The sequence below is a fragment of the Stegodyphus dumicola genome, chromosome X1 (assembly GCF_044657685.1).
Source record: "Stegodyphus dumicola isolate Sdum_Otavi_A_Nest chromosome X1, ASM4465768v1".
Classification (NCBI taxonomy): domain Eukaryota; kingdom Metazoa; phylum Arthropoda; class Arachnida; order Araneae; family Eresidae; genus Stegodyphus; species Stegodyphus dumicola.
Genome location: NC_140780.1, coordinates 82,035,932 through 82,053,081, shown reverse-complemented (window position 1 = coordinate 82,053,081; position 17,150 = coordinate 82,035,932). Strand labels below are relative to the sequence as shown.

The following is a 17,150-nucleotide window of genomic DNA, read 5'->3' as shown; positions in this document are numbered from 1 at the left end:
ATATTTCTCGAATCTTCTAGAATCGTGGGTCTATAAATCTTGCCTTCAAATCCTTCTAAATTTTCCAAGCTGCAATATCTAAAATCCTAAAGAAAAATTATCCCTACCAATTCTGCAACAGCAAAAAGCCAGAAATATTTTGGAAAAAAAAAAGGGAGGGGAAAAGTGTAAAATTAATTTTATAGAGAAAACTGGTGCATATTCTGAGAATTTTGAATATTCTGAGACAATCACATGGGAAAAACTCTTTACTATGAAAAATTAAAAAGACGACATTTTTAATTAATTACATAGCTAATTTTTTTTTTTTTTTTGCTAAGAGCTGTTTCGTAAATTGTGCTTTATAGCATTATACCTTATTTATTTTTCAGATTAAAAATATTGTACAAGTTGCCAAAATGAAACTTTATAACATGACAGCAAAAAAATAATAATGTTTTATTTTAATCTTACTTTTTAAATATAATTTCAATATATTACCATTATTTTAATGAAATTTATCAATGTTACGATGTTTTAAAAAAAAAAATGGTCGAATAATTCTCAGATCTCGGAATTAAAAATTTTCTATAGAAGCTGATCTTAAAATCACCAAACTGTTGATAAGTGGTCAAATTTAGAATCATTTAATAAAAGAATTAATAAAAGAATCATTAATAAAAGAATTCACAAGTGAAAAGTTGCTTAAGAGCTCTTTATTAGAAAAAAATGAATTTCAAAATTCACTTCTTGCTTAGAAATTTGAGTATTCCATCATTTATATTAGAAATAGAAATTGGCAGTGAATCGCCAAAAATATTTATAGTAAAAGACGGTTACAGAGCTGATGTGGCAGAATTTCTAGAATTTAGTGACACACCGGGCAACAAAATCTAGGAATGGTAAAACTTTTAGAATTTAGAGCAGGCATTGGAAGCAGAATTTAGAAAGACACTAGGCAGCAGAATTTAGGATCCACAGAGATTTCATCAGGTGGGAAAATGCCCAGTGCCAACTATGTGTATGATGCATTAAGAAATATTAGATGAATCTTTTAAACTGTAAGTTTTCAATTTCTTTATTAATAAAAAAATCCCTTTCTATAATGCCTGCCCATGTGATAAGATCAGAAGCATTTTTGATATTTTCCATGCTTCTGTCTAGTGAAAAGTAGAGAAAATAAAGAGAAGATAAATATGTTAAGATTTTAGTATCAGAAGTAAAACATTCAAATATTTTCATTGTTCTTCCAGATGTTCTCCAAAAATTAAGGAATTCATTGCAAACTTTCTGTAAAATACATCCATTAAGTGTTGATACCATGGAGACATTTTTCATTTTGTCATATATTTCTCGAATCTTCTAGAATCATGGGTCTATAAATTTTGCCTTGAAATCCTTCTAAACTTTCCAAGCTGCAATGTCTAAAATCCTAAAAAAAATTATCCTTACCAATTCTGTAACAGCAAAAAGCCAGAAATATTTTGGGGAAAAAATAGGAGAGAAAAAGTATAAAATAATTTTATAAAGAAAACTGATGCACATTCTGAGAATTTTGAATATTCTGAGACAATTACATGGGAAAAACTTTTACTATGAAAAAATTAAAAACAAAACATTTTTAATTAAATATATAGCTAATTTTGCTTTTGCTAAAAGCTGTTTCGTAAATTGTGCTTTATAGCATTACATCTTGTTTATTTTTCAGATTTAAAATATTGTATAATAAGTTGCCAAAATGAAACTTTATAATATTACAGCAAAAAATAAAAATGTTTTATTTTAATGTTATTTTTAAATATAATTTCAATATATTACCATTATTTTAATAAAATTTATCAATGTTACGATGTTTAAAAAAAAAAATCGTCGAAAAATTCTCAGTTCTCGGAATTAAAAAGTTTCTGCAGAAATTAATCTAAAATCGCCAAAATGTTGAAAAGTCGCCAAATTTAGAACCGTTTAATAAAAGAATTCACATCCCCAAAAGCAAAAAGTTGTTTAAGAGCTCTTTACTAGAAAAAATTAATTTTGAAATGCTTATGTTTCGCTTAGAAGCTCTAGTACCCCATCATTTATATTAGAAATAGAAATTGGCAGTGAATCGCCAAAAATATTCCTCAAAATGCTAATTCGCACTTAAAATGGCAGTCGTAATAACAGACAGAAATTCCAGATGATTAAAATTAAGGACCAAAAATCGATTCTAAAAAATCTAAGGACTTTTAAGGACTCTTAAGGACCGTACGAACCCTGTGCATAACTGTGCGAAAATTGCTGTAGTGATTGAGCCCATGTTCTGGACATAGTTGCAAGCCCTGAGTACAGATTTGCTGAACCACTATATCAAAGGGAGCAGTGCTGATGCACTGGCATACTTAGGTGAAATTTCTACTGCACTGTGAAACGTGACGAATGCTACATTTTACCCTAGTTGAATGCAGCTTTCTGTTCTTGGTATTTTTATTGATCATTAACGTTACTTAGCTGCCAATGTCTCATGACACCATCTGCTGGTAAGTTTGAAAAATATGGTGCCAAATGCTGCTTTAGTGACCTTGAAAGTGGTTAATATTAGGTTGTTACACTGAGATCTGATGCACAGAAAACAAACATTGCACTGCCAGGTTAGGACACACAGAAATTTATTTAAAGATGATATAAAATATTTAGCTTCAAAACTCATTGCAACATGATAGTATAAATGTTTCAATTGAAAATGATGGTAAACTCTTTCTTTTAATTCCAGGGTAAAGAAAAAGGTAAAGGTATTACCTATACAACTGATAGACAGTATGCAGTAAATTACAAAAATGGCAGAGACTCTGATGATTCAAGGTGATGAATTACCAAAAACAAAATTAACTAGAAACCACTTTAGCAATATACCTGTAATTTAAACTCTTAGCACTCTTACATGAATGTAACTCAAATAACTTTTAATTTGCGTCACCAAACTTTATGTAAATGGGTACTGCTCAAGCATCTGTTAAATATCTTCATACACATATTAAAATCATTAAATCAAGAAATATTCAAATTTTAATTACTTTTAAAACAGGCAAAATATGTGTTAGCAAGACCTGTATGTCTTAGATGCTGAGTTAGTTATATAATTTTTCTCCCTCGCTATCCATCCTGGGGTCATTCCTTATGCTCACTAAGATTGTCCTTGGGCTCTCAACTTGGACAGAGAATATTTGTGAATCTGGATCTTATTCAACATATTTCGGTACAGGCAGTGTGATGCCCAGATTCATTCATTCTCTTCTCTTCTTCCTATTCTTAACGAAGAGAAAGGGGCCCTTCCTTGAACATCGGATGTCCAACAAAGCTTTGGGGACTACAAAGATCTAAGGTTGAATTCATTTATTTTCTGAAAGGCGATGAAGTATCTCGATTTCCTGCAATTATCTTCACTCAAAACATGACTATATAATATATTGTGCTTGTAGAGACATTAGGTATTTTTTGAAAGCAAGAGAGATAAAAAATTAGCAATGCCCTTGCTGGGACTCGAACCACGGACCTCTCAGATACGTGCTAAACGTGCTGACCACTACACCACAAAGGCATGCAAGAAGGTGGGAGAAATACCTTATATACTCCCCCTTTTAAAAGGCGACTGGGGATTAAGGAATCCAATTGCCAAATCCTGGTGGAGGAAAATAAATATCTATCACCATTTTTTAATTCAGGTGCCACTGCAGGTGAACTTTTAAAAGAAAATTTATTTCTTTAGAGATAAAAATATAAATCTTGAATCCTTTGTTAAAAGGAAAACAGGCACCTGGCATTGTAAAAAGTCTTAACTTAAAATGCGATCACAGTGAGAACTATTTAAAAAATATACTTCATTTTTAAAAAGTTCCAGAACGCATCCATCTATTTTGTATTAAATATTAGTTTCGTATAACGATTTCCCCCAACATTATATTTTCTGGAAACCTGTAATACTTATAGCCCTAAATTTTATTTCGAAGCAGGAGACATGTAAAATTAGCAATACCCTTGCCGGGATTCAAACCTCTTACCTCTCAAATATGTGCTGAGTGTGCTGACCGCTACACCACAAAAGCATATTAAGAAGGCGGGAGAAATACCTTATATACTCCCCCTTTTAAAGAGAGACTAGGGATTAAGGAATCCAATCACCAAATCCTGGTGGTGAAAAATCATCATCAACAACCTTTTAATTCAGGTGCCAGTGTAGATACTTTTTTTTTTTTTTTTTTTTTTTTTTGTTTTTTTGTTTTTGAAACAGGAGACTTGCAAAATGTGCAATGCCCTCACTGGGACTCAAACCTCGGACCTCTTGAATACACACTGAACGTGCTGACCATTACACCACGAAGGCATGCTAAAAAGGTGGGAGAAATACCTTATATGTTTACATTTACTGGTTACACTGTATGGTAGGCTAGATATGCTCTAAGTTTTCATTTTATTGGGTTTGTGCAAAAGTTTTGTTTTTTTGGTATGCATAAGGTACTAACAACACAAACTGAAACTCACCTTGGACTGTATAATCATTACGATCAGTGACTTCCTCCTATGTTTCCAATAGAAGGTAAATCCCACACCAATAAAACTCCTCAAGTTTGAAACTAAGAACTCAGGTAAGGCAATTTTAGCAGCCTCCACATCATTAAAGGTTTATCCCAGTGAGGGAGTTTTACAAAGTGCAGTAAAGGTGGAATGGAAATATAACAGATGGGGTACAAGCTCCCAACTTAAAACCTCGTAATTTCTGATATGTCAGTTGCAGATAGGAGTGCAGCTCGGGATTCCGCAGGAATAAATCATGCAACTCTAGTGGGATATCCGCCAGCTTTCATGATTTATTGACAACCAATGTTCATGATCAGTGGGCAATATATAAGTACCCTTTATTACAACAAAGCACTCAATAACTATTTGTCTGAGAAACTTAATCAGACCAAGGGAAACTGGCCTGTATTTGTCTTATACATGAGGTAAATCACAAAACTTTCCCCATTCAGCCAGTCTATTCTAACAATGAGAACCCATTCAGCCAGTCTATTCTAACAATGAACTCAGAAAGACCTATTAGTATTTTAAGGTTTTCAGTCACTGAGAGACCTAAAAAAATGCAATGGAATTAAAGTGGGTTTAAGAGTTACAATTCCATATTAAAAATCTCCCCTTCAAGAGCAAAATACTTACAAAAAGGAAAATTTTAAGCCTTAAAACCAATACTATTTACATAAAAATGAACATCTATAAAAAGTTATATATTTAAATATGTGTCTTGTGAACAACAGCATTGTAGTATTACACTTAAAGGTATGTTTTGTGAATAACAGCATTGTAGTATTAGTCTTAAAAATCAAATAAACTGTCATTAAAATGACTATGAAAAAGTAAACACTATTCTAAATGCTTAAGTATAAATAATGAATGCAGAACACAGTTTTATAATTAAATATTCATAGACACAATTTAATGGCAGAACATTTTCACAATACATTTTAAAATATTCTTTTCACTAATGTAACTGATGACTCTTGGGATACAACTTCCAAAAACATTATAACTGAGCCCATTACCACAAATTCAGTAAACCATATTCCTGCTACATGCAAAATTGTAAGAGCTTAAGACTAATTTTAATCCAGAAGAGTAAAACATTTAGTGTGACATGATTTCTAAATTACAGATTCTAATCATTCACAAAATATTAAATATGATTCAGACATTAATTTAAATGTTTGTTGTAGGTAAGAACGTTAAAAAAGTAAGGTAAATAACTATTATCTGAAATAATAATTTTCATACAAACAACAGTATTTATTACTTTGAGAACTAAAATACATTATACTAAAACAAACATTACAACCTTAATGCACTGCTCTGCTAAATCTTTACTAGCTCTTGATGAAACATCAGCTATAACCAATCGATTGCAAATGGCTTTAATAGCTCCATCAACTGCAACAATTCGACGAGTACATTCAGCAGAAACATCTAAGTAATATGTAATAGCTCGAGCAGTAACCTCCAACACATTATCAGGTGCACATTCATCCAAAAAAATGCGGCAAAGTGCAGGAAGGAATGTTCGTGGAGGGCAACTGAAAAAAAAAAAAATCAAATTCAGCAATTTTTATTTTCAAGTGATTTTACTTTCATATAATTAATTTTTATTTACATGCAAATGATTACACAGTTCCACATCACAGATTCTGTTCACTTAATATGTAAATAACTAAATATTGTATTTTAATTATGCCAATTTTCTCACAGATATCCTAATTTCCAGAAGTACTGCATTTTCCAAAAGACATCAAACTTGTTCAATTACTTAACAAGGCAGACTCTTTATGGACTATGATAGCTCTTCCAACTAAAGAAGGGAAGCATTTATGTTATGTTCAACAATTAACTTTTCCGGAAATTTTCTTTCCCTTTTAAGCCATATTCTGCTGCACTTTTAAAACAAGTTTCGGTTAATCTTTGGATTATGGTAACTTGGCGATTTTTTGGCGAAAATGTGGCGACCAACTCTGCTACAGCAACCTGCTAGTTTTGTTTGGACGCCATTTTCTTTTCACAAAGTAAAGGCATTTTTTTTTTTTAACTCAACATTTTTTTCCCAACAATCTGCTAACCGAATTACGCTTAAGCTAGAACTTTTATGGAACAAAAGTGCTTAATCATGACGAAGATTAGGTGCGAAATTGGGAGAAAGTGCAGAATCGCAAACTACTTGCCGCGTTTTTAAGAATTGCACATACACGGTATCCATGTACACGTCAACCTATTTTCACTAAAAAAAAATCCCAGAATTGCACAAAAATGGCATTGCGCACACTCTTGACTTTATCCATGTACACTGCTAAAGTCCTAGCTAGTAATCTTTATCGCCTTACCTAAATGTCACCAAAATACCTGTTACCATATTCCAAAAATTAGCCCAAGTTTCTTCTAATAAGATAATTATTTTAATTAAATGACTTTTCACTGCAGATGAAAACTAGAAATGCATGAGTAACCCCATTAGTGAAAAAAATTTGTCAAAAATATACTATCAAAGTAATAGCATTTTCTTTATGTTGGGGTGGGGCAAAATGCTACAAGGCATTTTTTTAACTGAAGCAAAAGAGTTAAAACAGCAGAACAGCACTTGTTTTATTTTATTAGGAAATATAAAGCCATTTTCATAACAGAATTTTATAAGATTAAAGAAAGAACATACTAACATAGCAGGTAACTTCTGCATAAGCTTAAATTTATTGATTCAGTTCTTGTTATTCATGTATTTTATTTCCAAACCATGTAATGGACAGGTGGGGGAAAGGGGTAAGGAATATGATAAAAAATTCAATACGCTACGTAACCAATGATGAAGACAGTACTCCTGTTATCAAGAAACAGAGATAATGCATTTTACATTCTTTAGATAAAGACAATGGTTTCTAACACACTCAACACATGATAAGCACTATGTTGAATAAAAATATGCAAATAATACAGTACAAAGTCCATAATCTGGACTCGTCGTGACTTCGGCGATTCCGGATTAGGGGTTTTCCCGGATTTTAGATCATCATTTTAAATCTGGTAAGATGGCATGCAGAAATTATAAAATTAAAAATATGAAACCGTAATTTATGAAATAAACAGCAATTGTGATCTAAAGGGTACCAAAATTTACAAAAAAAAAAAGCTTAATATTTATTTGTTTACTTTATTAAACATTGCTTTCAATGTAAGTTGTTTAAGTTGCTTCGTTTTTTGTGCTAATACTTTCTCTTTAATTCTATAAACAGACATAATTTCTTGTTCAGTTCCACTGTCCAAGTCCTGTAATTGCTGTGTTGAGAATACCGACTAACTTGTGAATCGAAATTTTTTCGTTTTCAATAACTTCTCTGTCACTTTTTTCTCTATCGGAAGCGGTATATCGAAACATGCTTTTGCTTTGTAGATCCTCTGGCAGCTCCAGAATTGGAAATTCTTTTTGACATAATCGAAAGTTCAAGCTTAATTTTTATAAAATTGCTCTAACAGTCTGAAAAAAAAAATAAATAAATAAATAAGCCGGATCCAATTAGAAGAATAAGGACATTCTGCAAAATTAACTGAAATGCCTTAGAATCAGTAAAGATAATTTTAGCCTAGCTTATACCGTCCGTTATACATTAAATGTGCATGCATAAAGCATACGAAAAAAAAGGTTTGTGGCTTTGAGGTACGGATTATAGATCATTCCGGATAATGGACGTCTGGATTACAGACTTTGTACTGTAGTAACTAGTAATAAAATATACCACTTGCACGATATGTCCAAAGAAAGGTAATGATGCAAACGCATGCATCAGTAACATCAAGCATTTAATCAGCAACTGCATATCACTGTAAAATATCGATAGACTTTTTAACACTAAATCTGAACGCTTTATATGTTTGGGGTTTAAACAATTAAATGAGGTTTCTTGCTATTCCTTTTGTAAACCAAATCTGAAATCACTACAGAAAAAGCCCACTATCCAAATGCAATATTTACGGATTTTAGGAAACATTTTTCCACAAAAAATTTAGTAAATGAAAGCCTTGTGATGCCATCATAGAGATGGTATTTCACTAACTAGTAATTTATACATTGCCACAAAATAGTGTGATTTAGCATGAATATAATTGATATGCATGACATCACTACACAATCAAAAAGGTTCATTTTGGTTTAATGTAAATCTGCTTAATTCTCAAAAGGGTGGTTTAAATTTCATAAAGAAAGGATACAAGCTCAATTTTTTCCCCTCGCATTTTGTAAAAGTTACAGAATCCGGGCATCAGAAAACCCACACTACAATACTTTGAAAACAGATAAGCAATGGTGACGGAATATGAAAAATTATGATAAGAGAATTAAGTTTTTTTAAATGCTATATCCATAATTTGCATCTTTTTATTATCTAATTTCATGAAGAATGATCTTTTCATTTTAACTTAACCAAAAAAAAAAAAAGTTGCTGTTGTCATGTTTGGCAGGATTTCATAATTGAAATATGTCACCTTTTACAACCAAAATGCTTATCCCTCTTTCCCGAAATCATACATAATTTTAAATGTAGGCTTTTGATATTCAAGTTAGTAACAGATAAACGGACATTTTTGCCACTGATTTGTCATTTCTAGTCTGAATTCTGCTTTTTATATGCTCAACTATAAAGAATTTTCCTGTATGCGCTATTTCCTGAGCTTTTCAAATATAGTCAAGGTTTTACTGTAATTACATTCAACCTTATTAGCAACGACTTACACACAGCAATTGAAACAAGCGAACATTTAAACGAAATAATAAAAACGTGGATTCTATTTTCATATTTTAATAATATACAGTTTTAAAAATAAGCAAATAGCATTCAAAAAACAGACAACATATGACTGAGACAGAAATATCCCAGAATACCATTAATTCAGGTTATTAACTAAAGCTGCCAGAATAAAGCCAAAATAAGGCTACAAGATTAAAATCGTTATGTAACAATGAAATGAACAAACCTAGTATGCACTTTTAGCCATTTACTTATGGTATTAGAAATTAATGTTAACTGAATTTTGCAAGCCAAAGATCCTTCATTTGAAATAATTACATAAAAGAGGCATGTGCTAATTTTTTATATGTTATTCCAATGCTAAAATTGTTGAACAGAACAAAATTGTGGACACTGATGAAAACTTATTCACAAAAAAAAAAATATAACATTGGCCATGTTATTCTATCAGAATGTGCTGTTGGAGGATTCTGGTGAGAAATTACAGAATGTTCCTGGTTATTCTTCCACATCACTCAATTTCATACAGCATCAAGCCAAAGACATGGGGAAAGAAAGAAGCTAAAATATGCAACATAGCACCAAAAATGTGGGGTATAATTTTAATGGAAATGTACCTAATTCTATAGCTCTTAGTTTCTTTCTGCTTATTCTAAAAAGTATTGTTTGATTCAAGATTTTACTAAATAGTTGATAGCTATGAAACTAAATGAAGAACCTTGTATTCAATTTTATAGGAAAGTATTTAAAAAGTCTATCCAATAAATAACTAATTTTCATTCATTAAAGCCTTGTTTCTAACTTGTCAAGTATGGAACATTAATACAGAAAAAAAAAAAAAAAAAATTCAAAGCTTTCAGATTTTATATCCCAAAGGGGCTTTTTTTTTTTTTTTTTTTTTTTTATGTTTTGTGTGTTCCGTTCATGTAATTATTCAGCATACTAACTCTGCCTCTGTGTGCGAAAAATTATGATTCCCTGCAAGAACTCTCAGACCTTTCTCACAGTACCATCTACTACATCAGAAAAGCATTTCAGACCCTGCATTGCTGTATAATTCTGCATAAGGGTACAATCTACCCCTCCTAGAACTTCTGAAATGTGGTACTGAGACACCCTGTATATATTTCCCCTTTACAATGTAGGAGGTTATATTTTCCCAATTTTCATTAAACATTTCTCTACCACATTTTTTTCATTAATTAATAATATATAGATATCCATAAAGAGTCTAATCAAATTATGTACAACAAAGATTTTAAAACACCATATTGGAATACCTTAACAATGCTTAATAAACAACGCTGTGAACCCAAAATGGTCACAGCTTCAAACTCTCTTCCTTTAGGATGAATATAAATTCTATGTGGAATTGTAGAGTAAAGAATATTGCTTTAGTTTTAAACTTAACTAGTTTTGTTCAGTTACTTATCCTTTCTATCTTTCCTCATTTCCTTTTCCAGCCAGAATGATATTGAGTTACTTCAGACAGAGCATGTTCTGCCATATGGCCATTTTGTTTCTCTGATTTATGCTTGCTATTTTATGACCATGTATATTAGTTGCCGGTTTATGTACGTCGGTGGTAAGGCTAACAGCCAACTTGTGTTAATTATCTCTGTGCAGTTTCGGCTAATTATTTAACTTAATTTTAATTTTATATTTCTATTTTGAGTTGCAGCCAAAAGTCTTGGCTAAGTTTGCAAGCACCAAGAGTGCCGTCTGTAAATTTCTGAGTTAAATGAAAAGGTCTTTCACCCTTCTCACGTCTTGTCATTGATACAGTTTGAACTTAGTGAATAGTTGCTTCGCAATTCAAGTACAAATCTAGCTAACCAAAGTTAATTTTGCTAGAATCTTACAGTATATTACACATTTGTACATTTTTTCTGTTTAAAGATTAACAAATAGAAAGTTTTAAACCATCAGTACAATATGCAACTACAGCAGTATAGTATGTCTTATGGTTACCAGAAGAGCACTGTTCTATTTGATCGCACATCAACCATCAAGCGTACCTCATCCATGTTTCCTATTTGTCCTATCTAAAAATGCATCTTTTTTCTCAAATTTATGATGTATTTGTACAAATACGTCACAAATTCTATAATATTTCTATTATATTCATGCAGCAGTTTTTGTGCTATTGTAGTTCTGGTAAACATGCACAAACTATTTCTCTTCATGAATCCCTCATACTATGATGCTGTCGCAGAAAAATCACCAATAGACATATTTATTGCTTTATTTATTTTTCTTGCTTCACCTAAAATTATTTTTTGTTGTAAGAGCAATCTTGTTCTTCCTGTGATTTATTATCCAGTTCTTAACATATTCCTCGAGCTTCGGCCATTTAGGAGCACATGAACATAAAGTTCTTTTATTTGCATTTATTAAATCATCTTCTGCTTCTTCCATTCTTGTATCACCTTCTCAGTTGGAGGTGTCCCAAAATGATTTTCAGCTATTCCGTTTCTGTGCTCTGAAGGATAATTCATGCCTTCAAATTTAAATGTAATATTGTATGATTATCTTCTCTCTTTAGATCCTATGAAGGTACTCTGATTTTAACACTTCAAGCAATACTTAATTTCTCTATATAAAAGCAGATACGAATACTTAAAAGAAAGAAACGTATTATGCATTGAACTACACTCTCATATTACTTAAGTTTGACTGCCTGTAGACTCTGAGTTTATCTTAAGAAATATTCCGATTCCAATGAACCAACCACCAAGAAATTTCACTTTGAGCTAGTAGAAACTGGCCAATAAGAGGAGCCTTTTTATTTTGATGTGTCAAATACGATTTAAACAAATATATGCAAGTAGTGCAGACATGGCAGCTCCCACGAATTGTTGCTTGCATTTTAAAAGGTAATAATAAAGAAAGAATATTACAATTTTCAAATGTAAGTTGTGACTAACACAGCAGAAAGTTACATAGCTTTGAAAGCAAAACTGCTTCTGTACCGCTCAAGTGATTGGTTGCTGTGGTTTGTAATACATCTTTAATGGTGTGCTGTGATTAAATGAGAAGGGGTGCCATGCAACTAAACAGAACATTTCATAATTTTACCTGTTTTATAAAAATGATGCATCTGAAAGCAATTCTGTATTGCCTCTAAATAAATACTATGAAAGTTATTTTCTAAGCTATTTTCAGCATCGTGGCCCACAGTCTAACAGGTTTTCACATGTTAGACATTACACTACATAGTATACAGTCACATTGCACTACATAGTATACATACATATACGGTACACTGCATAGATATATGATTTATTTGGAAATTTCTTCAGGCAGTCAGGAAACTATTAAAACTCTACTTACTTTCCCCTGGCTCAGAACAGGGTTATTAGTAATGCAGTGAACCACACGTTAAAATGTGTGAGACTATGTGATCTGACATTGCAGACGCAATAATTTGTTAAAGTTGACAGTATAAGAGAAATAGCTTCATAACCAACGTCAAAAGATTTTTAGCATTCTGCACTGTGTCTGCCATCAAAACCTCTCGATTTCAGGAAGGCTGACGAATCAATAATCTCATTTATCCTCTGATATCATTCCAGATATAATGAATCAGAGGAAGTAAAATACAACTGAAAAATTAAGAAGGCATGGCAATTCAGTCTGCAGATTGTTTCCAACGGAACAACACGCCAAAATGCTCTAGAACTCTCGATTAGACAGACTTGTCATTAGCAAGATCCTCACACAGGGATGTTTGTGGGACCCCAAAAAATCCCCTGAAACTTTTACGGACTTACTACCGACATTTTGGAGTTTCGAGAAGAGGGGGAGAGAGAAATGAAAAATTACAAGTATGAAGTATTGAATGACCTAATTATAAGAGTTCAATGAATTACTTTTTTTGCAAAATTAATAACCATAAATTTTCAAACATATAAACTACTACATTTTATGTAAATATTTTTAATTACTTGAATTAATTCTTTAAAAAAAAATTATCTAATTTCTGCTGCTTTTTTTTATTTTCTGATGTTTGTGGGCTCGTCTTTCTTTTGTGGTGAACTTCATAATTGCAGGAAGGTTGACTTTTATTTTCCTCATTTACAGTTGAAGAAATTTCCTCGAGAACTGCACATGCAGAGGTAGAAGCAGTTTGCTTTTCTGGTAATGTAGAAGGTTTGTTTTCAGAGACTTTTATAGGTGACTCATCTGAAATACAGGTTTTTAAGTCCTCTTGATATGTTTTCCAACTTCTGTTCATATTCAGTAAGAGATCTTTGTGAATTGGATCAGTCATTGGATTTTTTTAGCCATATTTTTCACATGAGGTTTCTTTAGAAGCCATTAAATCATATTTAATAGTCTGCACTGCATCTAGGGAATCAATCTTAAGAGAGGTTCTATAGTCAGTGACAAGTGTATCCATTAAGTTGAATGCACTTTCCACTAATGGGCCATGGAAGCAGCTAAGGCAGGCTTTGATCAATTTAGCCAATGTAGGATACTTATAATCGTTTGTGAAATCATCTTTTAAATTAAAAACTTTAGACCAATATTTATCAATTGTACACTTGACTTGATTTCCACTTTCATCAGATGTGTAGAGCATTTCTTTGGTGATATCAATATCACTCTGGTATAACCTTATTTCAGCTTCTACTTTTGACTTTTCATTATCACTAAAAATATGGGACATAAAAGACGATAATTTTCAAAAGCTAATATTGTACTAGTTTTACCTCTTAGCTCTGGATCTAATGCTGTAAAACTAATTAGATATGAATTTTTAAGGGGTAATTTGTTTCATATGCTGTGCTGTATTAGTATAAGCTTTCATCAGAGAAATTTGGAATTCTTTTGCTATTGGATGATTTTTTGATAATTTCTTCAGGAGAGTGGAAGTTTGTGCACCAGTAAATATTACTTTGCTAGGTAGATGGAATTCTGGATTTGTGACATCAACCTTTAATAAATCATTATAATATGTGCACTCTATATTTTCTGGCTTCATAAAAAAGAGAAAAATTTTGCCATCAATTTATAAATACTGGAATGTATTAAATGAAGCATTGTTTTTTTTTTTTTTTTTTTTTTTTTTTTTTAAATAATTTAATATATGTGTTGAACTCTGGTAATACTGCTGAATATAATGCCATAAAGTTTTGTTTTGCATAACAAATAACCCATTTAGTATTCTTTTTTTTTTCCGAGCTAAAGCATCCTTTGTGAGTTGTTGGGAAGGCAAGCAAGAATACACACACCCCTTCAACAATTTTTTTCTGAGCTGCAGAAATATTTCTTTTATTGTATACAGTTTCAACATAAGAAAAATAATCCCCTTTATCAGTTTTATCCAAGTAGTGAAAATAAAATGCAATAAGAGCATCCCACAGATCTTTGATTCTTTCTAAAACACATAAAATGTACACCCACCTATGGTCTGGTCTCTTCAAGGGCTTAAGTTTTTTAATGACAAGGGATTCACAGATTTTGTAAAAATTTTCTCTTTTACTACAGCTTTTCATATCAAAATAGATGTCATCAAACAAATCTTCTAAGTATCTATCAAAACATGAAGCAAATTTTTTTGCACAGTTATTAGCTGTGTGACGTGTCACCATCAATATCTAATAAGTGGGTTGCTTTGTTTGATCATAGTCTGGTTTCAACACCCTTTTTTTTTCCACGCATGGTGTTACATGAGTCCATTAATACACTAATTAAGTTTGCCCATGGAATATTATTATCTTCAATAGTATTAACAACTGCTTTAAAAACAGCTTCTGAATTGCAAGATTCCATCTTTAGAGATGCAAAATGATGAACTACAACTTCATTTTGATTGTTGTCATAAAACTGCACCAATATTGCCAGTATACTTTCTTGAGCATTGCTAGTACTTAAATCCAAATTTAGAGAAAATGGAGTCTCCTTTAAAGTTTTAATGATATTTTCCTTAATAGTATCTGCGAGCCCATATTTCATCTTATAACATGCAGTAGTCCTGGACATTTCCAACGAGTTTAGTGCCGTCTGATCGCGGCTCAACTGTTTCCAGAGTTCAATTAAATTGGGAGCTACATTGAAAGAAAGAGAATTCTCAGCGATAAACGAAGTTATTAATACCTCTTGGCATGCTTTTCTTGTCACTATATCCAATGGCCGAGCATCAGTCTCCAGTAAGTCATCAGTATTTTTTTAATTAGCATAATTACTTAAAGTCATTGAATGTCTAATGCACTTTGAATATTTTATGTGCATCACAGTTTTAGAATGATTTGTGAAAGCCTTGAATCCTTCCCCACCATACTTCAGCAGTGAGTTACAAAAAACACAATATGCTTGTCCAGCAACATTTATTTTCTTGCACCATGTGCCGATGGTATCCCTATTACCATCTCTCCGTTCAATCCAATTCCACCTAAATGCATTCCGGACACCTTCTTCTAATTGTATAATATCACTATTTTATATCCAGAAATTTCATAGTGAAATTCTCTTGCGTACATAAATAAAAAAAAAATATTTCAATAAACGAAACGAAAAATTTACACGTGCATCAATAAATGAAACGAAAATTTTACACAGCGGAGAAAAAAAAGTTGAGAAGCGATCAATGACAAATAGCTAATACGGCGAAAAATCCCCCTTCTCTACTTATTGGCGCCACGCCAGGAGAGATAAGACCTTTGAACCCAGAGTCACATGATCGAACATCTGGTCAAACGAAGTCTCTCCCTTTTTTTTCTGCCGCGCCTACTAGCCGAAAAGAATCCAGAAGAGAATGTCCGAGAATTGGGGGAATGAGTCATAACTCGCAATAAGGAAAGAACAAAAATGAAGTTTTCCCCCTCTTTTCACGCATTATCACTGCCTTTGGAGAAAGAAAGGAAAAGTTTTCACCACACACACTGACCTTGCATTTTCTGCTTTCAAAGCAAACAAAATTACCCAGATCAAAATAAATAATTCATTATTATTCCTACTTCCTTTTGAACGACGATCCCCGGAATTTCCGGGTATCAAAGTTCAAAATCCCCGGAATTCTGGGGTTTTCCCGGAGCACAAACACCCTTGCTCACATAACAAGGAGAACAGCATTACCTACAATAATTGTTCCATATTTTCATAGTTATCAGATATTGTAATAGAGTTTCTCATAAATTTGTAATATATATTGCATTCAAAAATGCAGTAGTTGATACACAACCTCAACAAATGTATTAAACAATATAGCAGCTAAGTTACTAATCCTTACACGGAGTCATCAGCGGAACCCGCCACCAGTTACAGTGGCGGCCAGCGACTGACAACTGCATTAACAAACTAAACGTATCATCAACTCTTCTGACAGCTATACGGCAATTTGTCCAGCAGAGCTTTCTGCCAGCCCACCTACATGTTCATGTAATTGCTGGGTCATCTGGAAATTCAACTGCACAGTGAAACTTTCCATACATATATTGCAATACACACTTTTAATACTAAGAAACGCATCTTATACAGCCTGACATAACGCAACAAATAAAAAAGGAAAAACCAAGCTACTGTCGTCACAAAGTGGACATTAATTGCATCTTCTCCAGCCAGCTCTCTGACAATATTCCTCAAGCAGATCATAATGCCAAAAATGTTTCACGCCACTTCCATCTTCCTCAGAAAATCTGAAAAAGACATCCATCTTCGCTAAAGATTTTCTCCAATGCAGAAGCATCTAATTCTCACTTTAAATGGTGTCTCTGGTGGTATGACAACTATGTAGTGATATTGTGTACAGCATCATATATTCAATGATTTGTATGTGCTTATGCTGTGCTTTATATTCAACTGTGCTTCTTCAAAAATACATATACATATTTTTCGCAAGTGCCCGCTGTTTCATTGAACTAAACA

General features: G+C 32.3%; 1 protein-coding gene across 5 annotated transcripts in view; it reads right to left on the bottom strand.

Moving 5' to 3' along the window:
• The window catches only part of Ufd4 (ubiquitin fusion-degradation 4-like), a 405,607-nt gene that overhangs the window by 344,599 nt on the left and 43,858 nt on the right, over window positions 1-17,150 (bottom strand). For all 5 annotated transcript variants that reach the window (XM_085808305.1, XM_085808308.1, XM_085808306.1 and 2 more), the window contains exon 2: window positions 5,840-6,074. In XM_085808305.1, coding sequence (XP_085664431.1) covers window positions 5,840-6,074 — 235 coding nt within the window. The remainder of the gene's footprint in view (window positions 1-5,839; window positions 6,075-17,150) is intronic.